Source organism: Aspergillus luchuensis, chromosome 5 (assembly GCF_016861625.1).
Source record: "Aspergillus luchuensis IFO 4308 DNA, chromosome 5, nearly complete sequence".
In the NCBI taxonomy this organism is placed as follows: Eukaryota; Fungi; Ascomycota; class Eurotiomycetes; order Eurotiales; family Aspergillaceae; genus Aspergillus; species Aspergillus luchuensis.
Genome location: NC_054853.1, coordinates 888,671 through 916,094, shown reverse-complemented (window position 1 = coordinate 916,094; position 27,424 = coordinate 888,671). Strand labels below are relative to the sequence as shown.

Genomic DNA, 27,424 nt, shown 5'->3' with positions numbered 1-27,424 from the left:
GTTCATCTTGGATGATTGCGCTATGGAAGGCTCTCAGCACACGAAGGAATCGTGCGCGACATCAACATAGCGAGGATCCTGTCTACATATGCCCACTCTCTGCCAATCTGCACCGCGTCGGTAAGCAAGGCTCACCAACGTCCTACCTGGCCACACTCACCCCCGAGATGTCTTAAGTGGGTTTCGAAAATAGTACATCATAATGGAAAACTTACTGATGTAAGAAATAAACTAGAATCCGCCGCTCAGTTGGCCTCAGCTAATGCTTACCTTCTCAGGTTGTTGTACGACGGGAACGACCACATTTACCAAGCTGATACCTTTTCCACGGACGTTTTACGCCTTCCCGCCCCAGATGCTGACCACCTGAGGTATTCAATCCCAGCAGAAGAGCTCGACGAACGGGAGACGATAGAAGAGGGTCCGGCCGAAATCTGCTTGGAAAAGATCCTGAGGCAATTCGGCAGGGATCAGGATAAAGCTCTCTGTCTGTGTCTTCACAACCGAACCGCCGAGGCAGCAGAGATCATTTTATGTTCTCTCCTCTGGGTTACCAGTGATGCAGTAGTGCGCGGTATGTCTCAAGGTTTATCGCTTATATGTGTTATTTTGGACTGTTTCACCGACCATGGGCTCACGCCGTTTCTATTAGGCATTCTGTACGACGACGCTGCGGTTCATCTCAGGCAACTCAGGCTCTGGAGCGAGTTCAATATCTGCTGTCTTGCAGTCTGGCAGAAGCAAAAGGATTTGACTCAGGCTTCGATGACGGCGAACATCCCTCTTCCCGACCCATGTCTGAGCATTTCACAAATAGAAACATTTGGTGCGGAGCTGATTGCTATCTGTGACAGGATAGAAAAGCATGGACTAGTGGACTATGAGGTCGGGGTCTGGGAAGAAGAGATTCTCTCCAGTAAGGTCACCCGTCAGGTTATACGCTGCTTGCGTTGCTGACCTTACCGTAGTCCTTCATCAGTGTTGGTCATTAAGTCAGACGCTTTCGACACAGTTGCGGATGCTCGACCAGTTAGCCGAGCGAGATGGCCAGATGAGTCGGTCAATTTGTGCTGGCCAACGACAATAGCGGGTATTCAATATAGTTGGCATCCTGTCGGGGATGCGATGTGATTGTCATATGTGGACTAGCATGTGACCTAGTGGGGTAGATTGTCGGCCTGAAGCGACCATCAGCGAGTCGTTCATCAAGCAAGCTCCATACCCCCAAATGCCTCAGCACCTAACAATATTTCGACTATCTACAGATAAATGCACCACGGAACAAGTCATCTCAGGCCTGCGGGAGCATTTCGAGACGTAGGCATTCAGAGGGCCTCCCAAGGACGAGGTATACGTCGAGAGCCCGCTCGACTCTGATGCACTGGAGCGCTTGAAACCTTTGCTTTCACTGATCTGTGACGGTGTGAGTAGCTGATATTTAGATATGGCTAAGCAGGAGGTATCCATACAAGAATTCCGCGTCGAGTAAGATCGACAACATCATCGTTGCCTTCGTTCGGGGATCTGGCCGATGGTTCAACTTCTGCCTGCCTCGGTCGGTTGGTGTCTGGATATTTCGTTTGCCCAGGGATCATGAATTGAGATCCATCTCGGATATGCCCTTGGAAGTGGTCGAGGACCCCCGCACGGTTGTCCAATTCCAGCAATTTGCGACAAAGAGCGCACCACATCCTTCCTTCCGCAGCAGAGCAAAAGTTCTTATCGATAAAGGCTTTTCTCAGTTCTTTCCGTGCGGCACGGCTCAACATGATGCTTGAGGTAGAGATGAGACCGATAGGCAAGCGACTCAGTGGAGCTGGCTGGGATGAATTCACCGCAGCTATCGTAGAGACATATGCGCCCGGCATTGAAGGAATATTCTTCCACGTGAATACGCCAATCGTCGATAGAGGTGAATCCCTTCGTACACTCCTTAGCAGTGCACATGTAGTTCTGCTTGGGTGAATGTCTGATTTCGGTCATGGTAAAAAGAGAGCTGATGATGACCAGGAATCTTAAGGCCTGAGGATATTGGTTGTGAGGTGTCCTTGGAGGACATGTGTGACTTATGTAGCGAAAGTCACAAGTTACTCTTCATATTTGGTAAACCAGTCATGCGCGTTATGAGACACCTGGATATTAATCCCTCTCACCCCATGATGGTACTGTATGGGAACGGTTAAATCGCCTCTCATAACTCTCCCCGGCCTCAGATGTTGTTCACCCATACGCGCCAACGCACTCTTCCATGCTTCTAGTAGCTCGCTTCCTGACTCCAGCTTCACCAGTGCTGTTTCAGAGATTTTGTAGACTTGAACCTTCCCTCGCTCCCGATATCTGTCGCCACCATAGGGCACCAAAGCTGACGTTGAATAGAGTAAAGCATTCTAAAATCACCACGGACTTTTCAACAATCTCACAACGAATAGCGGTAGGGCTAGGAGAGGGGGGAGAGGGAAGCGTTTAGGCTCCCCACTGGTTGCACACTTCGTGCACAAAATTGACAGAACAGAACCAGGAGTGCGGCATGGTGAATCCTCTCTTGAATGAGCCCTCTAGTGTCTGAAAAGTAGATTTCATATTCACATGGATATTTTGAAGTTTATTTGCGGCAACGCCGCTGCCATCATGATCACCATGATGGCCTGAACTGAGCAAGAGCCTCAATGCCCCTTATATGCTCGGTCAAATCTCGATATTCCAATGTTTAAGGCACCTCCTGGCCATTCTTGATGATATTAGCTCGGAACCTAGCAGAGCTCGACTTGAGCGAGCTCTCGTATATGGCCTAAAAGATCTCTACTATGGACCCTTCGGAGTACAGCTTCCAAAACCAGCCATAATGCCTCTTTCGAATTCACGCATCGACCACTTCTCGTTGTATATATAGCCTCGTGTTAACAACTAGTGGACGTGGCCACGATAAGGGACAAGGTGTGATGAGACCACGACATTCTTCTGGTTCTTGTCGTTCGTTTGTTGAGAGCGCTATATGAATCTAGATAAGTTCTAAGGTCCAAATGTCCGACAGTTGTTATTATGGGGCCGATTTGTTCAATCCGGATTTGTAGTTGGCCCGGATTATGATGCTATGCCGGAGGCAAGTGTCTCATCGCTAGAGAACGTGCCGTTGCTCAACCTAAATGAATTCAACGCCCTTGCTCGATCTTGCTAAATGTTACAAATTTGCCGCTGTTATACTTGAGGTTGACTACTCAAATCAGAGTCACGACGGACTCGTTCATGCTCAAGACATTTACAGCACTCCAAGTCATGATACAGACTTGCCACCGATGCTGATGGCACCGGCATCGTCCAACTTGGTTTAGTCTCCAACTTCCTCCCCACATCCCCGCCTGGTCAGAATGCGTTGCGTATTGTTGCTGAGATCAGTGCACAAGCGCTTCAAATGGATCGTGATCAGCAAAAGGAAAAACACGAGTGTCATGCATTACGTGAGATGTTGAGGGAGACCACTGCTGAGCGGGACGAGGCAGTCCAATTGGCAGATGTCTTATATGAGACAAACCAGCAGATGGGCGCGGTTATAGACCACTTTCTGCAGGAGCGTGCAAACGACGGGCGCGAGTCGGAGTCGTTCGAGGTCATATTAACCCATGTTCTGCGCCAACGGGACAGATCTGAAAATGGAAACAGACCACAGAGCTCTATCGCTACTGGGGAGGGGAAAAGCAACGAAACCGCTATTGAAGAGAATGCTGGCCCCCTTGAAGCAGACACACAAGTTGCAGGCAGATGAACGGGGGTGTTCCACATCGAAACGGAATATTGTACTTTCGATCGAGGTAGTAGAGATGTCTTCCATAACATCTTCAGACAGGATACAGTGAAAGTTCATTTTGCAAGCAGAGCAAGATACTGTACTGTACAAAGATCATTCACGAACCTAAATTTAGACTAATTGGATGCACCATGAGCTCGATCTCTCCGTATCCTTCTCATATACCTGTCGTTGGGCAGTAGGGGACTAGGTAGAATAGGCGGGATTGAATCTTATGGGTACAATAGCATATTCCTTTTGAATATCTCATAATATATTGCCAGCTACCAGCAGCTAAATGTACCAGACCAAACCTAGACCCGCCGTCTCACCCTAACCATCCGGCGAGTGTAGGATCACTTCGAGAGCATCACCTTCCTCGTAGACGATCTCAACACGTCAATTTCGCGAAGCTTACAAATTCTTTATTAGACACTCCCACCACTTGCATCTTCTCACTCAGGGTCTGGACGTCAGACACGCTCATGTGCGGAGCTCATAGTCGTCAATCGATTGAATTCATCCGCAAGATTGCTTCAATCTCGGCTCATATCAGCCGTTCATCCCAAGACAGGTCCATCATATAGAGCCGTGACGGTGGCCATGAGCTCATTGCCCTTGGTTACCGTTGCTTCGAGCCATCGGAACGATGCTTGCGTGGCCGGGTAGGCAGTGATGAGCAGCACATCCCCGGGACTGGCGCGTGCATGGTATGACGAGCTGACCCGGCGAATAGTACCTTGGTCGGGCAATGCGGCGAAGACACGATGGCAGAGCAACTCAATTAGCAACCAGTTCTTAGTCACGCGATGATCGTATGGCAGAACAGCTATGGCTTGAATGCGGGAGGGTGAGAATGAGTAGAATGTGAGGGTCCGCAGGAGCCGTTCTTCAAGTATTGCAGACGGGTAGCTTACGTCGCATGAAGGATTGGTCTCTTCGGAGGGCGACGTTGTACAGCACGGACAAAACGGAGAGAATGATTCCGGCGAGGCTGCTTCCGCTGGAGGATTCGTGTCCGAGGTAACTGGCAGTGGTTTTGGGGTGGTCGGTCGACGCTGTCCGGAGTCTGACATCTCGCTTGCCTCCTGATGCAATGGGGCGGACCAGGAAAGTGAAGATGATATGACGAGCTTGCTGGAAAGGAAGAATATGGCATCCACTCTAAGCTCAGAAAACATAACCAACGCCTTGTGTCAAAGCAGGGAGCGATGCAGAAGACGTACGTGGGTATATAAGACAAGGCTATGAGTTGTACAAGGTCAACTGTTGACAAAGGAGTGGAAATTTGAATATTAGCCTTAGTCGCCTACCTCTCGTTGATTTCTAATCTTGGGGGAAGCGGGTATTGGCGTTGTATCGACCAGACATTCATTTTCTTTTATGGAATACAATTATCAGACGATCTGTGTAGAGCAACTTTACTGGCAGATAAAACATTCCGCTACTAATAAGGTCTGGCAAATTGCCAACGTGCGACAAACGGGTAAGATCTAATTCATTCATGACGGAGGGGTTGTTCTGGGCAGTTCCACCCGGTCAATTTTCTTGCAAAAACCACCACTGTACCCCAGGGCTAGACCTGGGCACGATCAATGGCCGAAAACCCGCATTTGCTCAGCAAGTGATCACAAATACTGCTGATTTGAAGCGGTTGAAGTCGGCGACCCGCATATGGCAGGGCCTCACCATGGGCAAACAAAAGTCTACTCTTGGTGCCTAGACGCCTTGGTCATCACTTGCACATAAGAAGAGGTAACCTTGGCCATGCTGGATAAAAGAAGCGAAATGGACACGATATGTCCCTGATAGACGACCGCCAATGAACACAATTCGCATGAGTCTTCGGGAAAAGTCCAATGGCCCGAGAGAGCAATGAAAAGCGCACTCGGCTACGCCAACAATGCCGCGAGGCAGTGGCGAACCATATCTGTAACTCCTTCTCTTGCCCAAATCCGCTCAACAATATTGAGCAAGCTGACATATCTAGATGATCGGCTGGCGGTGAGGGTCAACCCCCGGGCTGTCCGACTGAAGCCAGGCTCAAGGGATGGGTATGCCTGGTCGGTCACTGACGAAAGGCATATTTAATGAACACTAGTCTGGCCAATGTGTCGGTGGGCCTGTACGATGCAATATGCAAAGAAATCGGTCGGTCGATCGAGGCCGTCCGTCCTGTTGCAGCGGCAGACGTGGCAACGGGCTCCAAGGTAGACCATCCTCAACGGACTTCGGTGTGGAGACTAGTCCGCTTATTCTTTCCTTTCAGCGTCCGTTAGTTTCAGGTGACGATGAATCGTTCACTGCGAGGATTGAGCGTTTAGTACGACAAAACAACCAACTGCGAGCGGAGGTCGATCGCCTCCAACATAAGGTCACAGATCTCCGACATATCCGAAGGCTGGAAAATGAGATGCACGCAACTGGAAAAGGATCTTCTCAGGGAGCAAGGAATAGTATGGAGCTTGGAAGAAGCATTAAGCGATCTTCAACGCCACGTAAAAGAAGCAGTTTAGTCGTCGAGGCAGCGTCGATTTCGCCAGGTCAACTGTGAAGACACTGCTTTGGCTCCACGGAGGTTGATCGGAAGTGAATGAGATATTGGGTTTCTTCGGCAAAGTAAAAGTGACCAGCTAATTACTGTTGCAACTACCCAGCAGTGGTGCGGGGGCACATTTCGTTCTTGCAGGTTTCCGCCCCTTGTTGTCGGCCGCTTGTTATTTGGATAACCGTCCGCAGAAAGGTGCCATAACAATCCAGTAAAGAGCTCCCCGTACTTGTGGACTGACCCGCATATTTTGTTTCCTGGGCATGGACTTCAACGAGACTATCAGCCGTGGCACTCCAGTCGTGCTTATATAAAGACCACGCCGCTGCTTGAGAGTGTAGATATAGACAGCAGCCCTTAGCCCAGTACCACACCGCCCTACAAAAGCAATTCCAGTCAGAAACCAGGAGCATTAATAGCATGGCTACTTGGAGGGAAGAACGCACAGTGAACAGGACTCTTGTAGTCAACAGTGCGAACGAGGGTGACCCCAACTTTGGCCACCGTGGTCTTCCATCGCAGAACTCAGAAGACAACGACGTTCCTCCTACCCAAAGCACGATCCCAGCAGTGCCACGCGAGGCGACTATAGCCGTATCACTGCCAATACTTAAAGAGATCGATATACAGCCCTGTGGTCAGCCCAATGTTGGTGGCCGCAATAGCGTCTTAGAAAGCGGCGGCCTACCTCCTGAACCAGACCATTTCAACATGGAGATGCTCCGGCTACTTTCGTTGTATCCGGCGGACACGTCCAGATACCGACGCTTTCGGCGCAATGTGCACCGCAAAGGTGCCGTATTGGCCCGGCATCAGTTGAAAATCATGCGCCGTTGCGTCAGTGAGGCACTGAAAGCGTCCAATGGGTCAATCAACGGTATAGAATTTATGCGCTCGGTAGTACGACGTCATCCAAATTATGGCCAGACTACGGTCGCAGCAGCCCTCCTGAGACAGCTGATTCCTGGATTACTACGATGCCTCGCCCAGCTTAATCGCCCAGGCCTACTGAACATTGCGACAACGGTCATTAGACACTGGGTCACCCAGAAGGATCTATCAGAGTTATCGCTGGGTGACAATGACTATGTAATGTCAGTGCCGTCAGGCTGTTTCATTCATGTCGATGTGGACAACATCACGAAATTTGAAAGAACATAGAGGGTCTACAATCCTCGATTCCAGCCCTGGCGTTTTTGTGCACGTCGTTCATGGGTGCTATGTACAAAGCTATTTCGATTCAGTATCACTTTGCATTGATGCATATCATTCGCCATCCTCGTCCACCGCATACCTGACCACCACCTCTAATGAGAAGCGCTGGTACCTTGGTCCTCCTGGACATGCACCACGGGTACAATGACCGCCACTTTCTCCTGCTCCTGCGTCGGTCCGTCCGCACCGCCCGCTGCGGATGTCTCCGTCATCTTGAAATTCTCGCACGTTTCAACCACGTCAATCACACCGTCCCTCATTTTTTGGATCGCGTCCCGAAAGTGGCACAAGCGGGCTTCCTCGTCCCGGCAGTGACGGTGCAACTGGGTGTTTTCGTCGACGAGGCGGGCGTGGGTGACCTGCAACTGACCGTTTTCCTTCTCAAGGCGCGAGCACTTGGCATGCTGCGCGACGTACGATTCCCAGACGCGCCGGAAGAGGGCCACCAGCCGCGCGGCTTGCTCTGCAAGGACCGGGTTCTGATCATCCAGCCGCTGCAGCTCGCGAGTCAGGGGCCGGAATGCCTCGGCGGCCAGGCCAATGGAAGCGACCTTCTCATCTTTCGACAGCGCTTCCGTGGGAAGTGGCGGTGCCATGGCCTAGGAGGTGTCAGCTCATGCCGGAATCTCGAATACTGTATACTGTATGCTTGGTACAACAAGAAGGAAAGTACCTTCGACGGCTGCTGGGATGGTTCAACAGCCTTGGACGTCTTGTCGTTGTCACGGTGTCCCGGGCCTGGTCCTGCCCAGTCCTCGCGCTTGCGCTTGACCGGCCGTCCCCGCTCAATGAAGTCACTCATATCGTTTGGTTATGCTTTTGCCGGAATGGAAGAGTGGCCGTGGATGCTTCTGGTCCCCGAACTCGTTGCGGTGGCTCCTTTTATACGGCGAGTGCTATGGTGTCGGATTCCTTAAATCCGTCTCACGTTCGAGTAATCGCATCTGGAAAGCTTGCCTGGCCTGGCCTTGGTCTCGAGGTGCGATTTACTCACTATCCTCTAGAAACCCTCTTTGGGGATTTCAATCGTGAGACAAGTTTCTGATTTGCCGTGTTCTGGTGATAATGGTTTTACCCACAACCCCACAGCACAGCGACGGTCAAGTCAGAAGCGGGCAGTTGGCTCCACGGCTGGTGGACATAACGACCACAAAAGGCTTGGTCATTGACCTGGCCGCAGATGTCTTATGGAGAATGCTAACAAGATTGGATTTTGCGCGTTCTCCAAGATCCTTGTTCTAACCATGCCATGCGTTATTGATGTCTCTGCATGGTTCAAAATAGGTCAGCGCGAGGGTATTTCCGAATCTTGAGGGCTAAAGCTGGCTGGTTCGCAAGATTTCACGCACCAGAAGTCACAGCTCGCCAGCCCTGTGGCCATGACCGGGCCTTGATGCTTACCTTAGTAACCGGGTAGAAATGGATCATCTCATACAGTCTCAAGGAAATGGACTTTTTCACTTGTCTAATCGATAAGTATCGGCCACCGAGGTCACGTACGTCAAAAAATAGAAGAAACCACACAATTATATCCAACATTGCAGCTATTGTGGTCTCAACTGATGAGCTTAAATGCTGTAACAACACAGACTATCATAGCTAAAAGCAGCAGGACTACTCATACTAGTATGTGATGAAACCCAGAGAGTGCAGAGTCGGGCAATTCCATTGCTGCGAGTACAACCGCCTGGCCCTCTAGATGGCAGAATCCACCAAGAGAAAACACAGCGACAACTTCCTCTGTTCTCCAACGGACAGGTTCTAAATGACTGAGTTGTTCCATCTTGAGTACATGGTACTGTACCAGCAAGTATGTTGCCCACCGTTACCCTCTGCTTACCATGACTACCGGTTCTGGCTGGTCGCATGGAGACGTCCAGGGCTCCACCTCATGATGGAGATTTTACCCCTTTCGTTTTGAACTTATCCGTCCATAGAGTAAACCGGAAGATCATGTTCTTTGCCCCCATGCCAAGGGCAGTATCTCCAGAACCACCAATTGCGCAATCACACGAGATCTGCCTCCATGTCGCAAAGCGGGTAAACTTGCGACAACCGATTCAGAAAGTACCAGTAGTCCCATACAGGGATAGCAAGTAGAGAAATTCCAGCGGTGGAGCTGGTGACTAAAAAAGCCCCAATCAACCTTATTTGAGCGTGCCGGTCACCGTTGCCGAGGAATTTCTACTCATTAGACCCGGGTCAGTGAGCCAGGGAAATTACCCACCCAACACAATGCCATCTCATTCGTCCACAGCAAAGGGCGGAGATGAATTTGCATTCTTGTCGAGGGTCGCTTTCTTCTTTTAGGGCAAAGCGAGGGCCCAATCAAAAGGCCTGATGCAGAGTAACGAAATTCAAGGTTAAGTGGTGCTGGGTGATCTGAATCTGTTTCATTGAGTTTCAATTCTTTGTTTCAAACAGTCTAGAAGATCAGAAGCTCCCCAAGGGTTTTTGAAACATTTGACATTCTTGCACACGATACGGGATATGACGTCATGGGCAACAAATAGCGGTTGGGTACAGGCAGAGGTGCTGTAGAGACTGGAATGTCTGACGAAAGAAGGAACAGACAATCATATTACTCTGTTGGACCATGGTTGCCCGACTGTTTCCAAGCGGCAAAGCCCACTTGCGCAGACATGCAACCCGTTTTCCAAGATTTCGGTGTACTGGAGACGCCTACTGACCAGCGGCGCGGTCCCACGAATCGCACACATCTTCGCCTTACCCATGCCCACGCCGGATTTTTCCCCAGTCGGCCCCGTCTTTGATTGAAGACCTGACGTCTTGGGCCGATACTCTGCGAAGGCATGATCATTTCGGGAGGTAGAGTCGGGTTTTGCTCTTCGTATATGGGCACCATATGCCCCTGGGCATTTAGTAGGAGGGAGCAAGCGTACAGATGGCCAGATACCCCACCCGGCACTTAACGACTCTCGAAGTTCTTCTGCACCACATGATGGTCCTTGACTTGAAATGGCGAGGCTGGATGCTAGTGCTGCACGGTAGGTCTTGCCGGGCGACCGGGGCGCTTGGAGATATAAGGCTGGCGTATCCCAGTCCTGTGCACTCCAGGACCAGGCTTCTTGTCCTCACTGGAATGCGCGAGCCCAACAGTGTGCACCTTCACAGGAATGGCGGGCCTGTGTCGTACGATCTCCTCTGGAGATAGCCCCTGACAGGAGTGGTGGGCCTGTTGAGTATCATTCTCCTCGGAGATAGCCCCTTCATGGCCATCGGCCCCATGTTGCATCACCTGTGCCCTGGACCGTTCCCAGACGAACAGGTTCGCTTGTTCTTAGGACCCCGTTCTGAGACATCCCAGCTATGGGCAGCCACCTCTACGCGGTGCTGGGGACTAGTACTTGCCAGAGTGTATCCACTCATGACGCAAGGAAGCCAAAATCTGCTCGCGCCATGCCGTCGGTTCTTACCAGCATCGGTGCCACATCGTGCATCACAGGCAGAATGGTGGCCCTTATGGAGCGGAGGTCCGTATCCGTCAATGCCGCTGCCAGTCATGTATGTATAAAAATTAGCTTATGTAACTTTTATGGTTCAATGTATACAGTACAGTATTCACTCGGAATCGATTCCATCTGTAGTACACCCTGGTCCTGAATACTGTAACGCAGAGGATGACGTCGCGAGTCCTGGGTAACTCCCTCCTGTTCGCTTCGGACAAGAAATCTGCCAGTCCGCGTATGTCCGGTCAAACCGATTACTTGATCCATACTGTACTCGGCGTTCAGACGCCTTCGGGTTATGGTCCGCTCGAAAGATACCAACTTTGGTGACGGATCATCCATGACAGGCCCTTGGATATTACCCGTCTGGTCACGTGTGGGGCGGACATCTCGCAACAATGAGGCAGCCCAGCGACACCTGGGCAAAACTAAAACCCAGGAATCCGGGAATCCGGGAGCCGATGGTTGGGAAACGGGCAGATCATCCGACAGGACTACTGTACCGTTCTGGCTCTCGTCATGAGCTTGAGAATATTGACCAGGTAGGGTTCTGTAGTGTTTGGCTGACACAGAATTCCCCGCCGGTGCTCGGAGGTCATTCGTGACACAAAATGCCCGATCAGTTCGACGGGTTCACCGCCCACCAAAGATTTGAACCCCTAATCCTGCTTTGCCTTGGGCGCAGCATGACCCGGCTTCACGCTGAAGAGGGATTGTCCAGGTTGGATGGGATCATGCGTCTTTTGGAGTGTGATGATCGCCTTCTGAGGTGCCTGATCGCGGTCGATGGGAGACCCAGTGGGGGAGCTGGATGACCTGCAGACCAGGGCTAGGGCAAATGAAGCGGGTCACACAGGGGAAAAGAAAAAATAAAAGATAGAAAAGAAAAAACTGAGGGAGTGGGGAAAGTGAGGGATATGAGGTAAAGGCAAGGAATGGGGAAGATATGGTCGAAAGATGGCGAGAGATGGGAAAAGATGATAAAGGAATCACCGGGTAGACACGGTCAAATATTTGCGATACCGTCTCCGGGAACGGGATGCGCAATCTGTGCGGGCATTAGTCTGTTCAGATGCCCAGGCGGGCGCGTCACTTCACCGCCTTCTGGTCGGTCCCTCTGATCGTTAGTTGTTGTCCTGGGCCATCAACATTTGCTGGTGCTCGGGAAGGCCCGGGACTAGTCCTTATGAGGAAGCTGTCCAGGGGATCAATTTGAAGCCCGCCGGGAGAATCCGAATGCGCACCGAGGGAATATTGTCCTCGGTTTTCAACCTCTGAGCTTAAGGCGTTAAGCAAGAAGACCAACACATGGGTATACTGGCATTTGTATATACTATTACCTGAGGCTACTACAGATGTAGGCCTTGTCGCTCGCGATTGTTATCGTGCGCATCAATGGTCTACAGTACAGTTTTCGTACATGATTGACCAATAATATATATGTATTATGACCAACACTAGCTACACCAGCGTGTCCAGCACAGCCGGCTTTTGGTAACTCTACGAGAAGCATACAAAATCAACAGGCGCGCCAAGATTGAATATATTGCCCACTCTAAGGGATCGCTCATCCAAACCAGGTCAGCAGGTTGATAATTTGCTCCGCTGCCTCCAGTTTCAAGTGATTCAATGTCGAGCATGGCCGTGCTGGGCATGAAATTTGCGGGCGGATACGACCAATAAGAATTCGTGCCGCCAGCAGCATTCCACCCCAATAACAAACCTATTTCCAATCCAAACCCCACCAAAAATGGGGTTGTCGGGATGTCGACCAAATTGACCAGAGTGCAAAAAGTGTGGACATACTGATCGCATCTCACGCAACAGATCCTGATCTCCATTCAGATTGATATACAGTGTAGACTGCGCATCTGCCAAAGAGCAAGTTGGGCAACATATATGGAGAGCATGGACTTCTTCCTCGATTCTTCCTTGCTCCAATTCACCGAGGACTGCAGCTGGTGAAAGTACAGAACACCGAATTTTACTCTCAGATTCAGTCATGCTTCTTGCCATATTTATGACTGTATGGGCATTGTCTACCGCCATGGTGAGCAGACGAATGTCCTAAGCCTTATAGATACCGGGTGGTTTGAATTGACAGACCATAGACATGGGGACTTGTAATTCACCAAAGGGATTCAGAGTCGTGGAATGGTCAGCTGGTATGGCACTGCAAACGACAACTGCTTTCTAGATAGAGGGGGGCTGACCCATGCCAGGAACTCCGTTCTAGCACATCGAACCATGCGTGTTGCGAAGCTACCGAGCTTGCTATCAAGCGTGAGTGGGGGTTCTCTTGGCGCAACATTCACTAAGGTATATTGAGATGAATCGAACCGAAGACAGGGTCGGCGTCGTCACAGACCACACCATGCGCACCATCCTCATCGGCCGAACTAGCCGACCTAGAAGCCCTCAAATCCGATGCAAGATCCCGGTTATATTCTACAAGCTGTTGGTTAAAGCCGGTGAACTAGCAAGCCTTTGACGTCGAACAAATCAAGACCGGGCCGAACAGATCAAGACTGGGCTTCTCGAGGGTTGGTATGTTTCTTCTTTGAAATGCGATAACCCTTCCCTGGCGTAACGACCAGCTTCTAGCCATTCTTTCGCAATTCCCGCCAAACAGCCGTGAAAGGATAAAAAAAAAAAAAAAAAAAAAAAAAAAAAAAAAAAAAAATTCATTTCTTCGAGTTGCCCTGTCGCGTTAACCATCCGGTCAGTGAACCAGTCGTACCAGTAAGGCTGTTAGTGTAGGCCGCACGTTGGCAATCAAGACGGAATGATAGATGTATAACTGAGCACATAAGCATGGTCTTATCGCCCATTTCAAACCCCAGCTGCAGGTAGGTTATTATTTGGTAAAGTGGCAGATCGGCCTTCGAATGAAAGGTTTGGTAAACAATGCCGTCTCGTGAGGGGGACGTTGAGGTCCGGAAGTTTCCGGTAGAGCATATAATTGCCGTGTCTTCGTGACGTTGCAGACGATGCAGAATCCAGTGACAACATCAGTAAAGTTTACTAACGAGACGTATCCTGGACGCGAGGACGGACGCTCGTGTCCCTCTGGCTTCCATTGAGCCAGCCATGCCAGCCGCGAAGAGAGACGTTCGTGGCACCGTTTGGTTCGGACGAACTAGGTCGTCTGTGGCCTCTACGCAACATGCAGCTACGAGCACTGCCTCGGATCATGTCCCAAACAACCAGACTCTCAGTCATGCCACTTCCGGGCTGACTGGTCTACCGCCACAGCCGTCCGCTCCCAATCCGGCTCCCCGCGGGATCCTAGTACAAAATCCTTGGGAAGTATATGAACCTCGTGCCTGCATTTACTATGGGCGAATCATGGTGCTGGCTAGGCATCGAAAGAATAAGGCCAGCTTAGTTCACATCCAGATGCAGGCCGTGGAGCGATCGGCAATAGAGATGTGTGTCCAGATGATCGATCGGCTTGCTCATCGCAGCATCCCGCGCCTGCTAGATATTTTCCAGTATGCAGATCGATTTCTTCTCGTGTGGGAGCCATTCGAGTGCACTCTCCACCAGGCTTTAGTGTTGAGTTGCCACATCGCCGAAAGTGATGTGGCCCAGATATTGTGGCCTGTACGAGCCGTCCCCTTCCTACTAGAGGCAAGATGCTCATACACAGTTAACAGGTGTTAAAGTGCCTTGAGTTCTTACGCGGTCAATCGAGGGAGCTAGTCAGCCTGACTCCTCGAGATATCTTGTTCACCGAGGAGGGTGAAATAAAGATTGGTATGTCCGCCCCCACTACAGACTGCAGGCCACTGACATCGAGGGAGGTATAGCCGGTATCGAGAACAGTCGCCAAGTCGACCCTTCCCGTGCCGACGCAATGTCTTCTACGTTCAATGCTCTCCGGTCAATTCTGGACAAGATCATGCTGAGAAATGGCTCCACATTCACTTGGAGCCAGGAGATCCGAAGCTTTAAATCGGCGCTGGCCAAGAGCACCTCGGCGCGATGCTTGGATAATCTAGTGCAAGTAAGTTGGTTCATATTCAAGCTCCGTCATGCAATGGGGCGGCTGACCAGAAAGCAGCACACCTTTTTCGGGCAAGTGACCGGGGAGGGAGGCCTAAAAATACTAGTAGAGTTGGTGAACAGAACCATTTCCCACGAAATCACATTTCCGCCCGAGGACTCATTTGCCAAGACTGGGCTACTAGGGAAGCCTGTGGAGCCGTCTACGACATAGGTGGATGTCAATAGTCCGAAGACACATATTTGCGTGATGGAGGCATTCGGATTAGCTTCTTGGATAGCCCATATACTGTTTGCCAAAGAGTGCGCTTCCCTTGTACTTAGCGTGGCATACTTCCCTTCAGACATTTAGCCTAGATGCAATGATTAGGAATGAAGTCGTGGAAAAGCAGGTCAGATGATTGGTTGATAGTGTCCAAGATGCCTTCCATCTCGGTCCGACCTACTGGAAGGCATTGGATGTTCACAATTTCCTGTCTGTGGTTTCAGTCCTGGGCTAGGGTGACATGGTGTCGGGGACGATTTCTAGGCCGTGGTTCCTACACACTTCTGTAATTTTATCTTTAACAGGTGACACTTGAGAGAGCATGGCGTCTGCCCTTTGTAGGTGGAGTTGGCGTTGGCGTTTCTCTGTCCGGTTCAGCCGACAGTTGAGACACTCTTCCGGCATTAGCTGGGGCAAGAGCTGGGTCTAGTTGATCACCCTTGCCCAACCAGAGTCTGTGAACGACTCTTGGGAGGCCCTCCCTGTTGAAATGTTATGTGGCTTCTCTGACGCAGGGGCTACAAGTTGTAAAGAAGGACGTGCCGATTCGAGAAGGTACATCTTGACATCAGCAGCCCTTTACAACGCTGCGTGTTGTTTCCCACGCCATCAAAACGGAAAATTTGTCCGGCAACTAATCTTCTCTCAATATTCCTAGTTAGAGTATGAAGCCGTATCATTGTACAGTGTAGGGAGTCTGCCATTTATAGGCATTTTGGATAATCAAGAGAAGAACTATCAATTTTATTTGATACATAAAATATCTATCTCCACTACTCTACGGACGACATGCCTCCGCTAGGCCCCCTCCTACAATATCGAGGTTATTGTTCCCCTACCACGTGGATATCCGAGGTGCCCAGATACTTTGGTCTCTCATGGGATTGTTCCTAGATGTCCAGCAGGAGTGGCCGCCTTACTTTAAGCTAGATGACAGTTGCTTGCAACTAATTTTATTTTTACTAATAAGAATAACAATTAAAGGTGGAATAACGCATGAAAAACCACTGCTTAGGCCTACCAGCTAAGCTAACCGTACAGAGAAAAATTGCCTGGAACCACGCCTTTCCCTCTCCACGGAGAGCCACTGAACCCCTCTACATACGCTGCTAGGCTCTAAAGTCTCCCCTTTGCGAACAAAAGTTCCTACTTCCAGGTACTCTCAGGCTAAGCGGAGTCAATCCACGCGAAGGTTCCACGCTGAGAAAGGTCGACAACATTCCCTTCGCCTTCGTTCGCCAGCCTTGCCGATGCTCCAGGCATTTCCTTCCTCATTTGGTCGGTTTTCGGGTATTTTGTTTGTCCAGGAATCTCGATTTGAGACCTATCACTGACATGCCGTTCGAAATGTTGAAGGGCCTCCTCACGGTTGTCCAATTCCAACATTCTGCGACATGCAGAGCACCAGATCCTTCCCTCCTCCACAGAATAGAAGTTCTTCTCGATAAATGATTCTGCCAGCTCTTCCGTGTCGTTATAATTGACTTTATGGTCCAGATAGAGATGACACTGATGGGCACGCAACTCGTCGGGCGCAGTTGGGATGAGTTCACCGCAGTCGTCGTAGAGACAGATGTGTCCTTTTTCGAACGAATATTCTCCCACGTGCATGCGCCAATCATCGATAGAAGTGAAGATTTTTGTACACTCTTTAGCAGTGCACATGAACGTCTGCTCCTGGGGGTTCATGATGATAACAAGGGCGGATATTGCCCAGGAATCTCGAAGCCTGAGGTATTTGGGATACGAATTTCTCGGGACACATCTGTGGCTTTATATTGAAGTTATATTCTCCTTTTTATGTGTTTGGTAAATCAATCATGCACCTCATCAGACATCTGGCCATCTTCGTCGCCCTCCGAATGACGTGGAACAATTAGATCGCTCGTTGCATCTTTCCACGGCCTCTGATATTATTGAGCTCTACATGCCAAGGCATCCTTCCATGCATGTAATAGATCACTCCCAGACTCCAACTTCACCAGTTCCGTTTCAGAGATTCTCTGAATCTCGCACCATGCCTCGCTTCCGTCAGTCGCCACCGTGCGGCACCGAAGCTGATGTTGAATGGAGTAAAGCATTCGAGATTTACCGCCGGAGAGATCAACAACCTCAAAAGGACCAGCAGCCGGGCTAGGAGAGGGAGGAGGGGTCAAAGCATTTAGGGCTCTTCTGGTTGCATGCTTTGCGCACGGAACCGACAGAATGAAGGAAGGGATGCATCATGGTGAATTCTGTCTTGAATAAGCCACTCTACTATATAGAAAGTAGGTTCCGTAATTACGTAGATGTCTTGGAGTTCATTTGCGGCAATGCCGTCGGAATTGGAGTTCAACGCGGAGGCTACAGGACCCATGAAATTTTGCTTCGTAGAAGTGTTATGGTTTAATCGAGTGTAGTATCAACTGAACACACCAGGATAGCCATTGTTTATATACGCAATAACAAACGTCTAAGTCTTGTTGGGATCCCAGTATCCTGCCGATCTTGAACCACGACTTCTCACAAAGTAATGGTCACCACGATGGCCTGAACTCTGCAAGGGCCATACTGCCATTCCTGCGCTTGATCAACTCTTGATATTCAAGCGTACAAGGTACCCATTGGCCATCTTTGATGACAATGGCTCGGTATATAGCCAACTTTGAATCAAGCGAGCTCTCGTATAAAGTTTGGGTGATAGTCACCACAGATCCTTCGGTACAGAACTTTGAAAAGTCAGCCATAACTTGCTCTTTTCGCTCCAGAAATAAATCACTGTCCTACCTGATCGCTGGCAAGGCTGGGGCCGCTTCGCTGGGTTCCGGTAGGTAGGCATGGCTGCTGCAGAGTACGGAGGCCCTGAACTAGATCATCATATTAGCCTTGTTCAGACCCGTACTGCTGAGATTGTACCATGAGGCGTATGAGCATGTTTCCTCTGGACCTCAAAAGGTCCTGTGCAAGATGTTATAAGATTGAAAAAAACCATCTCGAATGCTAGTCCTGTGAAGCCAATCAATATGTACGATGCCCGAGGGAGGAGTGGAGGCCACAGAACAGTTGTTTGACTTTATATGAACTTCGTACTCATGACCAGTAACTCTAGCTCCCCGGGACTGCTGACATCTTATCGGAACATTTCAAAGCTGCGGCTTAGAGCGATGATAGTGGAGTGCGACATAGGCCGGGCTTCAATCATTTCCGAGGTCTTGGTCAAATCATTCTTTCCAGAGATATTAGAGGGAAATAGTGAGCGCTTGCTCCGTTCTCTAACAAGAAACAGTCCAGGAAATGCGCTACAAAAGTCAAGGCCATTGCTTGATTGGACTCCGCTATAGAGAGCTGAGACCTAGGTCCGGTTTCGATAATGCCAGGGCTCTTCCTTGGAACTATCCTTTTACAGGAATATCGCATAGGAATAAAGAACAGCCTCCGTTCTGCGCGTTCCAAGCGTCAATGCAATAGTAAACATTATCTCCAGGGTGATGGGTCTGTGCTCGTTCTCGAGAACGAGCACGGACCCCTATATGGATCATTATTCTAGCCAATCAGAGTATTGGAACAACTAATGGATATGGCTTGCATGCTGTAGACAATTCTCCCGAGTCTATTACGCATTCATGCGTGCACACCTAGGGAGTTCAGGTCATATATATAATCCATATTTATTTGAAAGTAGTTATGACGACCACTATCGAATAAGAATCAAGCTGAGACGGTACTCTCTGAACGTACAGGATCGATCGAAGACGAAAACGGAAGTTAGTTGAGTCAAGACCGTACACACGCTGAGTAGAAGCTTACATGGAACAGGATCTCCAATATGGGCTACCCAAAGCTACATGTTGTCTATTATCGACCTCATTATGGAGATTTTCAGCATTGGGCCCTGTACGTGGAGAGGGAGAGGGAGAATGTGATCTTCGAAGTCATCGGACAACATCCCAATTTCAAGCGCAACATTGTGAATGCCCGGCCGAGAGTTCGAGAAGCTACATTGGCAAAACATTCGTTGCTGTTCTTGGCGAAGACAGTGTCCAAGACGTCAAAGCTGCCGCAAATTCGGTTGTCGTGGATAACGAGATAGTTGAGTGGGACTGTCAGGATTATGTGCTTGAAGTGCTTGACAAGCTGGAAGATGAATTTGTCTTGAACGGCGATGACGAGGACTATCTTCTTCGCAGGGTGCTCCTGTGGCTGGGACTCTTGTTTCTGGTAACAAAACCTGTCAGTTGCACGCTCATACACGGTTAAGTATGCCCACTGGATCCAATATCGTCACGCATAGACTGCAAGCGAGTAGAGTATCTCAATGGCAGTAGCTTTGCCAAGTCGACCTCCGGATCATTGTTTATCGCCTTTTGAAGCTTCTTCGAAGTGAGGCTGTTGAATTTCGCAGCTTTCGACTTCGCAGCTTTCGACTTCGCAGCTTTCGACTTCGCAACTCGAGCCATCCTGACGTATTGTCGACCTCTAGGTCCTGACTGTCATGAGTATCGCAAGTATGCAGGTGGAAGAAAAAGTGAAGAAGTCAAGGAGCGAGGCGTACCTTTAGGCACGTGATACTTGCGGGTCATCCACTTAGGGCGCTATTTTCATTGGTCGTATTCGCAAGGCCCATCCACTTCAATCCCAGTTGGGCAAAGCCAGTTGTCATTGGACTAGAGGGAGTGGGGAACATGGCGGCTGTGTGTCAGGCAGCAAAAACTTCATCAAATAATGAGGAGCGTTCTTTACCACTAAACCTATAGGCACTTAAAGAGTCCGTCGTCATCCACAACAGAGAAAAGAAGAACAGGATCCAAATTATAGAGATTGGAGCAGCCCCAAAACTAATAGGACCCAAGGGGCTGGCCGTCCTGGTGGGTACCACATCTGACGCTTATCCAGTGAGGTTGTGAATGGATTTGGATCACAGCCTTAGAGACTTCTTGGCCAGACCAGGGTAGTCCGGCAAAAGGAAAATATTTATTACGATACGCTACGCTGGCACAGCGTCTCAAATCCGGAGACATGGACATTGACAACTTCACATCATACATGTGATGGCCTTATCCCCCTCGAGAATGGACATCTCGTCGGCTCTCCAGGTATTACGCGATGCAAAATTAGATGCACTTTGGGAGCATCGTCAGGAGATAGAGATAACTTTGTCAAACATCAGCAGGCGACTGAGAGTACGCATGGCACCTGTCGCTTTCCATACCCCTTCTAATGGTATCATTCTAGTCAACCAGTCCGTCAACGAACTCTAGTGATGAACCCGTTTTCAGTCCCCCACAGATCCTTGACTCGTCGAGTAGTGACGAACTGTTCGAAAGCGAGAGTAATGTCGACTATCACGTCATACGGCACGGACCAGAAAGACGTCACGTCGGGAATTCCCAACATGGCACGATATCCGAAGGTCACGGTAGCACGGACCCAGAGAATTCCCAGAGTTCATCGAGTCCATCACACACCAGATATCGACCCCAAGCAAAAGACTGGCCTTCTACTTTGCTCGCAGCTGCTGCCGACGACCTTCCCTGGCTATGCACATTCCTGTCGCAAGACCCCGCTATGATCCTAGACGAAAGGACAAGGGAAAGGAAAGACGAGAGAATCAGAGATATCCAACTTGTGGAAGGCAATGACCATGCAGGGAGAGTGGAAAAGATATTCCGTGGATTGGCCCAACGGTCGATGGGTCTCCAATTCACGCAAATCCAGCGTAACGCCAACGCAGGAATGACAAGGGTAGATGAGCTCTGCGATAGCATTTGCGCGACAGACCTAAAAATGCGAGCACGCATACACCGGCGGACAAATTCTATTAGCAAACACTTACACCAGTTCACTTTCTCTCCGGACGACAGAGAACTCGTCTTGCGCAGCATAAACCATGGGGTGAAACAACTTGTTGTCGAGAGATTGTTCGAGAGGCGGCTTCGAGAAAGCGGCCGGCCAAGTGCAGCATGTGGAATATCTGCATTCGCGGCTCTGAACATGCTTTCCTTCAAAAGCCTTCGTTTCGAAGATATCCCGCGGTTTATCGACCTGCTTTTTCTCCAAACTTCAAAGGTCCAGGTTTGCCACAACTCGACGGCGCCAGTTTCCTGGCAGGTGGGAACGTTTCAAGTTGCAGACATATTGACTGTGATATCGCCAAGGTTCTCGGTTCTTCAGCGTCACTATAACCGTAAGGCCGTTCTATCTGGGCAGGTACTCGCGTGATTTATCTGACGCTAGCCCAGGAAGCAGATCTTCCACGATACCGCAGGATTTCGAACCGGCGTCGCAGCCCGAATACTCTCCCGAATACCTTGACACTGTATTGCTGCACCCACCAGTGCATCAAACCTCTGTTAGTGCGCGTCCGATCGCACCTTCTAGCAGGCCCTCGAAACGCCGGCGTCTCAAAGTGTCCGCCACATCCCAGCCAAGCTCTCATGACCGTGCCAGTGCCAATACGCAACCCGCGGAACCGGATTCCATTCGTCACAGTGGCAACCAACTTCGTGAAACGAATCCGACGCTCTCCCATATCCCAGACGCATTAATGTTCTCCCAGAGCACCTTTCCTACACCCGGCTACTATGATGTGACACAGGTAGTTAATTATGATCAAGTCGACTGCGGTTTCAACGACATCAATCAGCTGCTAGGAGAAGGCGTGTATTTTAATGTCAATCCTTACAGACAAGCAGACCCAGAAGGCTATGGATTTTGCGATGTGACGCATGCCGTTCAAGATTATACACCCCACGACGCTTCCTTTGTTGACAGTATTATGGCATTTTCTTGACTATTAGCCTAACCGTCGAGTAGTATTTATATATATATATATATATATTCAGTGAAAGAAAGTATTGACAAGAAAAGTATCATGTGCAGGCTATACTCTTAAGAGCCTGTCATTGACACAGATATGATATTTCACTCCACCGCTGTCACACAGCGCCGCCATGCGGCCTTCTCCTTCAACGATGAGCATGTGCTCCTCGCGAAAAAGGTGGTATTGACCGTCCAAATTCAACGTCCTTGACGCATCATCTCCCTCAACCCGCACTGTGAGGGGACCGATTATAATAATAGGTATCATGAGCGTTGGTGTATTGCCGATAGTAGGGCGGCCGCGGAAAAAGATAACGACGTTCCATGTGTAGCTCTCGGGATTCGGGCTGAGGGCGGTTGTGCTTTTCTACAGCAAGTTAGACCACGACAGTATATGGCTGGCTTTCCTTACCTTCGAGGCATCGCTTATGCTATGTGCTGCAAGCATATCGCACCCATATACGGGAGGTATCCTAGTCAGGGAACCATTCTGAGGGCGGGCGATTTTATCCACTCGTCGTTCAACAACTCCTCGTAGGTTACCAATATCTGTTTGACAGTCGTTCGGGATGGATAGAGACTCGACCATATCAGACAGTTGCTTCGCCTCGGCCGTCTCAAGAAGGGTGTAGCGAGGATCTATTATCCACTTGCGACGGGGGTGAGCAAGTGTTTGATACAAGCCAACGGGGGGTTCAATCTTGCTATGCACAGTATGACTCAGCTTTCTGGTTTGGGAAAATGTCAGACCAAAGTAACTATAGTGGCTCGGGGCATACTATGAGAACGAGAATGTTGGCTTGGTTGAGGTTTTTATATCCCCTGCCTCGTGAATGTGCAGACTTAAACTGGTCATCATTTGGTCTTGTGTGGGATGGTCGAGGCGAAGAACTGCTGGGCTGCCTTGTCTGACCGCCTTCCGTTTTGCGAAGATCTTCCGTGAGGCATCAATCGGGCACTAAGGAGCAACGCTGCCAAACGTGTCTCAAGTGACGTAGTACGGGAATATCCGACAGATGGAACGGGGCACTTCTATGGCAGCCGTAACTACCGAAGGCATATATACCAAGTCCCTTAAACCACGTGTCGAGGACACCCATCGTGGCCTTAACAGAGCGGAAAACAACAACGCCAATTGCCCTCCGCTCACCCTCTTCCATGTGTTTATAGTTACTGAAATACTGCGGGAGTCTCTTTGGTTGGCCACGATACCGGTCTTTGGGTTTGCACATATCTGGTCGTCATCATTGTTGCAGCAATCAAAATTAACACCAATGTCCTTCCCGCCACGAGATATGGTGATACCTAGGAGAGACATTTCAGGTTATATTAGAAAGAGGAATTCCTCACCGAATAATATTCAGCTAACTATAAGTGTTTTGTCTTTTGTCTTTCCAGCACCATTTTATGTCGTGCTCTCGAGGCCGCCACCCAATTGAATTATAGGTGTTCCTTTCCCGCAGTCCGTTTTCTCGTTGGAGTGGTTTGATTCTTTTAGTCGACGGCCCTCCGTGGCTCGAGACAGATATCATAAGCGCTTTTATAACCAGTGGGCACGCTTTGTTGCCAATTATCAACGCAGATACTAGTATTCGGGACTAAACGACAAGTATCAGAGGTGATTACTTGCTTGGCAAGAGCGGGCGCGTCAATATATACAAAGCAATTGTCGAACAGTATTTTCCAGGAATCCCCCCCCGGCCAAATCATGTTCTCAGAATCTAACTGCCAATGGTGGCTGTCCAAAGAGTAAATGGTCGGCATGCGTCACTACTGGGCCATCTAACAAAACACAGGTATTCTTAAATCCTAATTTTAGGGAATACAAGGCAAAGAACTGCTGTGACATATCTCGACCGGGGGGAGTTCTTGACGGCAAATCCACGGCGAGGTGACCGTGCGGCGAATCTGAAAGAGGTTATGAAGTGCCACTTGCCATGAGATGCACGTGGCATGGTCGGGACTGATGGGCGAGTGAATACCGTTGCCTTCCATGATTCCTCTATAGTATCGTCTGGAATGAACTGCTGCCGTTCCCGTAGCCTCACCACTTCATTCCTTGTTGACGGGGCCTGCAAAGCGCAACTTTATAACCCATTAATCATGCGTCGTTTCTCTCTCAAAACCGTTGAGGCGCTTATCTGGACTCATCTCTGGATGCCCCGTCACCCGTTTTCGTTTTTTATTAGATGGAATGTATTGCACGCAGAAATGTCTTCTTGGCCAGGTTAGGGGAGGGGAATTGGATCGGAAATGCCCAAACGTGTCTGCTCACGGACGTCAAGCTTCCATCCTTCAGTTTGGATTATAGGCCTCGTAACTCATGAAATACGTGGGTTCTAGCTATATGACGCCACATCTCGGTCCGAGCATCCCTCTGGGAGTAATGAGCCGGCTTAGATCGTGGATTTCATTGTGATCGTTAGATCTTCGGCCAAGTCATTGGCTCGGGGATCGCACGTGTCGAACCTGCATCAACTCCTGTTCCCGGATGGTCATGGGCACTTGGTCTAGATTCATAGCTGAATTCAAGACCGGAAGAGGATTCCAGTCAACGTTCGATTTCGCCTTGCTATTAGAGACAATACACCAAGCTGCCGCATTATATTCGCCTCCATAATCACTATTAACATACATCAGCTCTACCGCAGACTGAAAAGAGACAAGCTACCTCCCCCATGATCTCAATAATCTGATCCCATACTCAGAGTTTTCCATCTCCCGTTGTTTAATCTCGTAGGCCTCGGACCATGAATCAGTGCTAGCAACGGTTTGTAGATTACGATAGACGCGCCGTAAGACCCCAAAGCCGTACGTCTTCACAACAGAAACACCAGGACGCGAAGCTGGGTCACCTCGCGTACGTGCCGAATCCTCTTGGTATACCACTCAAAAGCCACGTTCTGCAAATATGGGAAATTCCTTCGCATTTCATGAAGTAAGGGTTTGTAGTCATACCAGAAGCTGTCGCGGAGTTTCTGGACGAGAGCGCTCTTCCTTACATCCCTTAGAAGATTTGGATCCATCTTCCACCATTTCTCAAGCAATTCCAACATGTGAGACGATTTTATGGCCTCTGAACGGGAGATCTTGTAGTCAGGAGTGTGTCGCCGCGAAATATGATAGTATGCTTCGAAATCGGGTAGACTTGGTGGCGTTTCCGCTGAGATATACGCGTCCGGGTGCTGCAGCAGGAATTCCTAGTTTCTGGTCAAAGAAGGTATGCGAAGCAGTCAGAGTACTCACTTCCATTTCTACTGCAGAGACAGATGGTCCATGGGCCAACTCATCCCCAAGCCCTGGATCAAACAGACCAATGCAGGCATAGACCGCATCAAAGGCCCCCTGAAGGATACACGTGGCTCCTCTGATCTGGTGGATTCAGTAGAATCAAGGGTTATGTTGAAGAGACAAGGAGATCCTTGAGCCTGAAGAAGGTATTTGGAGCCCAGGCGTGGGCCGAATCTGCCGTCCAGCACGTACAGGGGGGCGGTCCATCTCGCAGCAGGCAGTCACAGACCCCAATCACTCCACCAAAGGTCTCAACAGGCGTATAGCAGGCATCTTGGAAGACTCTTCAGGGAGAGAATCTCTTGGCCTTTTTGATTGGTGTACAGGCTGTCACCTGGGACAGAGGATGGAACTTGGAAGACCAAGCGTCCCATATCGCATCAACTCTTCTGGTTGATGCGTATCTCTACTGAATCAACGTTGCGCCGACAGATCAGTGTGCATGTGGACAAGCAAAAGAGATCGTGGAGCACTTTCTCGTTGGTTGTCGGAAGTGGACGGCACATCGGACCGATATGCTGCAATGTACTAGCACCCACCAAGGTAGCATATCCTTCTTCCTGGGAGGAAAATCGCCGTCCGATAATCGAAATTGGACCCCAAAAATCGAAGCGGTACGAACTACAATACGGTCTGCAATCGCCACCGGTCGACTCGACGTCACTTTATCAAGTCAACCAGGTCAACAAACACAGCCCACCCACTCTCCCCGACGTAACTCACACCAATCACTTTGTGCTAGACACGGTGGACGCGCTTCAATTTCTGAGGTTAGGATGTTGAACGCTTAAAGAAACTCCTTCAAGCCAGCCTACGAACCAAAATATTAACCCACGAGGACCCCCCGCAATATCGATAGCTGAGATAACATATACTGGATGTAATTATGTATGGGCTCTAAGGAGACATGGCATCTTTTAGGGCTAGTATTGGTAGATCAGTGATAGTTGCCCTATCAGCTTAGCCGCCGGGAGTAAATGAATTGTGTGTATATACCTTTTCATATTCGGGAGGTAAACGTCTACAGCTACATGATTACATTGTTCCATGGACTTTCTCCCAATTGTTACTGTTTTTTATGGAGATAGGTCGAGACTTATATTTGGCATTATCCCCGACGTGTTTTGAAATTACAGCTCCGGGCACGATAATGGAGGTCTCAGCAACTGATTACCAAGTCAAGACACGGCCGTGATATCTTCTTAGAGGAAACGTTTCCGAGACAATTTTAGATATTCGAGCTGCTGATGTAGCTATTATGGTGCTGTCCAAGGTATTTGAAAAAAGTCATTTTATAAAATATCCCACTAAATCATTTTGCAATGGACGAACCGAACTAGAACTAGAAAATTCTTCTCCATTCTGGGCCATGGAGAAGCTCGATTTCTTCAAGCAGAATTAAACGTCATTAGAGTATCCGGCCTGACTATGCGTTGAAGCAATGGCATAAGTAACCGCTGAATTGATTTTCACCAGGAAGGCCTCTACCCATCGAAAAGTATTACTTAATTATAGTGGGAGCACAATGTACTTGAATAGAACAGTAGTGCCTGAAAGCCTCAGGCTCATGCAGCTATGGACCAAAGTGTTTTTGGTTAGTAAAGGCGTGAACTAGACGACCAATTCAGTGGATATAACTAATTGAATACCATGAGTGTGAACTATGTATCTACATATGTAATGCCAAATACCATTTTTTTCTCTCTTCCCTTGTACATCAATGGCTCGAAATACTTCAATGCAATACACGTTTGAATGGATTTAGGCAGTCACGCTCTCAGGCAGACTGGCGACGAGATAGGAAGCAATAAAAGTCTTCAACATCAGTTTCTTGCTTTTCCTATTCGGTTTTATAGGACTAGGGAAGACCAGGATTTGTCCAAAGCCGATGACATGTGAAACTGGGCGTGTTATGGCATGCTGTACTTCCATTTACAGCATAGTATGTCTGAACAAAAACCTGGCATGAAGAGTCGTTCATAGAAAATTGGTCTTTGTCCGCATACCATGTGTCAAAATCGCCAGTCACAGAGATATCTAGTTGCTCT

At 49.4% G+C, this 27,424-nt stretch overlaps 13 protein-coding genes across 13 annotated transcripts; 6 read left to right on the top strand and 7 right to left on the bottom strand.

The window, feature by feature from the left end:
• Positions 1–202: 202 nt before the first annotated feature.
• AKAW2_50326A (uncharacterized protein) lies at positions 203–1,087 on the top strand (the record flags this gene model as incomplete). The annotated part of the gene is made up of 3 exons (XM_041690133.1): positions 203–219; positions 279–916; positions 969–1,087. The coding sequence occupies 3 exons, from the start codon at positions 203–205 to the stop codon at positions 1,085–1,087; spliced, it is 774 nt and encodes a 257-aa protein (XP_041543748.1).
• A 70-nt stretch (positions 1,088–1,157) lies between these two features.
• AKAW2_50327S (uncharacterized protein) lies at positions 1,158–1,769 on the bottom strand (the record flags this gene model as incomplete). Its single annotated transcript, XM_041690132.1, has 3 exons — positions 1,158–1,178; positions 1,276–1,413; positions 1,470–1,769. 3 exons carry the CDS (start codon positions 1,767–1,769, stop codon positions 1,158–1,160), a joined length of 459 nt encoding a protein of 152 aa, XP_041543747.1.
• Positions 1,770–3,409: 1,640 nt separating this feature from the next.
• Positions 3,410–3,760, top strand: AKAW2_50325A (uncharacterized protein; the record flags this gene model as incomplete). The annotated part of the gene is made up of 1 exon (XM_041690131.1): positions 3,410–3,760. One exon carries the CDS (start codon positions 3,410–3,412, stop codon positions 3,758–3,760), a length of 351 nt encoding a protein of 116 aa, XP_041543746.1.
• A 581-nt stretch (positions 3,761–4,341) lies between these two features.
• On the bottom strand, positions 4,342–4,857 carry AKAW2_50324S (uncharacterized protein; the record flags this gene model as incomplete). The annotated part of the gene is made up of 1 exon (XM_041690130.1): positions 4,342–4,857. One exon carries the CDS (start codon positions 4,855–4,857, stop codon positions 4,342–4,344), a length of 516 nt encoding a protein of 171 aa, XP_041543745.1.
• A 1,892-nt stretch (positions 4,858–6,749) lies between these two features.
• AKAW2_50323A (uncharacterized protein) lies at positions 6,750–7,490 on the top strand (the record flags this gene model as incomplete). Its single annotated transcript, XM_041690129.1, has 1 exon — positions 6,750–7,490. One exon carries the CDS (start codon positions 6,750–6,752, stop codon positions 7,488–7,490), a length of 741 nt encoding a protein of 246 aa, XP_041543744.1.
• Positions 7,491–7,636: 146 nt separating this feature from the next.
• On the bottom strand, positions 7,637–8,346 carry AKAW2_50322S (uncharacterized protein; the record flags this gene model as incomplete). Its single annotated transcript, XM_041690128.1, has 2 exons — positions 7,637–8,143; positions 8,218–8,346. The coding sequence occupies 2 exons, from the start codon at positions 8,344–8,346 to the stop codon at positions 7,637–7,639; spliced, it is 636 nt and encodes a 211-aa protein (XP_041543743.1).
• Positions 8,347–14,104: 5,758 nt separating this feature from the next.
• On the top strand, positions 14,105–15,236 carry AKAW2_50321A (uncharacterized protein; the record flags this gene model as incomplete). Its single annotated transcript, XM_041690127.1, has 4 exons — positions 14,105–14,620; positions 14,674–14,773; positions 14,827–15,023; positions 15,081–15,236. The coding sequence occupies 4 exons, from the start codon at positions 14,105–14,107 to the stop codon at positions 15,234–15,236; spliced, it is 969 nt and encodes a 322-aa protein (XP_041543742.1).
• Positions 15,237–16,454: 1,218 nt separating this feature from the next.
• Positions 16,455–16,976, bottom strand: AKAW2_50320S (uncharacterized protein; the record flags this gene model as incomplete). Its single annotated transcript, XM_041690126.1, has 1 exon — positions 16,455–16,976. One exon carries the CDS (start codon positions 16,974–16,976, stop codon positions 16,455–16,457), a length of 522 nt encoding a protein of 173 aa, XP_041543741.1.
• An 827-nt stretch (positions 16,977–17,803) lies between these two features.
• AKAW2_50319S (uncharacterized protein) lies at positions 17,804–18,258 on the bottom strand (the record flags this gene model as incomplete). The annotated part of the gene is made up of 3 exons (XM_041690125.1): positions 17,804–17,995; positions 18,054–18,133; positions 18,183–18,258. The coding sequence occupies 3 exons, from the start codon at positions 18,256–18,258 to the stop codon at positions 17,804–17,806; spliced, it is 348 nt and encodes a 115-aa protein (XP_041543740.1).
• A 631-nt stretch (positions 18,259–18,889) lies between these two features.
• On the top strand, positions 18,890–19,523 carry AKAW2_50318A (uncharacterized protein; the record flags this gene model as incomplete). Its single annotated transcript, XM_041690123.1, has 2 exons — positions 18,890–19,030; positions 19,083–19,523. The coding sequence occupies 2 exons, from the start codon at positions 18,890–18,892 to the stop codon at positions 19,521–19,523; spliced, it is 582 nt and encodes a 193-aa protein (XP_041543739.1).
• Positions 19,524–20,335: 812 nt separating this feature from the next.
• Positions 20,336–22,056, top strand: AKAW2_50317A (uncharacterized protein; the record flags this gene model as incomplete). The annotated part of the gene is made up of 3 exons (XM_041690122.1): positions 20,336–20,446; positions 20,499–21,450; positions 21,506–22,056. 3 exons carry the CDS (start codon positions 20,336–20,338, stop codon positions 22,054–22,056), a joined length of 1,614 nt encoding a protein of 537 aa, XP_041543738.1.
• A 90-nt stretch (positions 22,057–22,146) lies between these two features.
• On the bottom strand, positions 22,147–22,944 carry AKAW2_50316S (uncharacterized protein; the record flags this gene model as incomplete). The annotated part of the gene is made up of 3 exons (XM_041690121.1): positions 22,147–22,452; positions 22,498–22,789; positions 22,865–22,944. The coding sequence occupies 3 exons, from the start codon at positions 22,942–22,944 to the stop codon at positions 22,147–22,149; spliced, it is 678 nt and encodes a 225-aa protein (XP_041543737.1).
• A 1,960-nt stretch (positions 22,945–24,904) lies between these two features.
• Positions 24,905–25,337, bottom strand: AKAW2_50315S (uncharacterized protein; the record flags this gene model as incomplete). Its single annotated transcript, XM_041690120.1, has 2 exons — positions 24,905–25,285; positions 25,332–25,337. 2 exons carry the CDS (start codon positions 25,335–25,337, stop codon positions 24,905–24,907), a joined length of 387 nt encoding a protein of 128 aa, XP_041543736.1.
• Between the last annotated feature and the right edge of the window lie 2,087 nt (positions 25,338–27,424).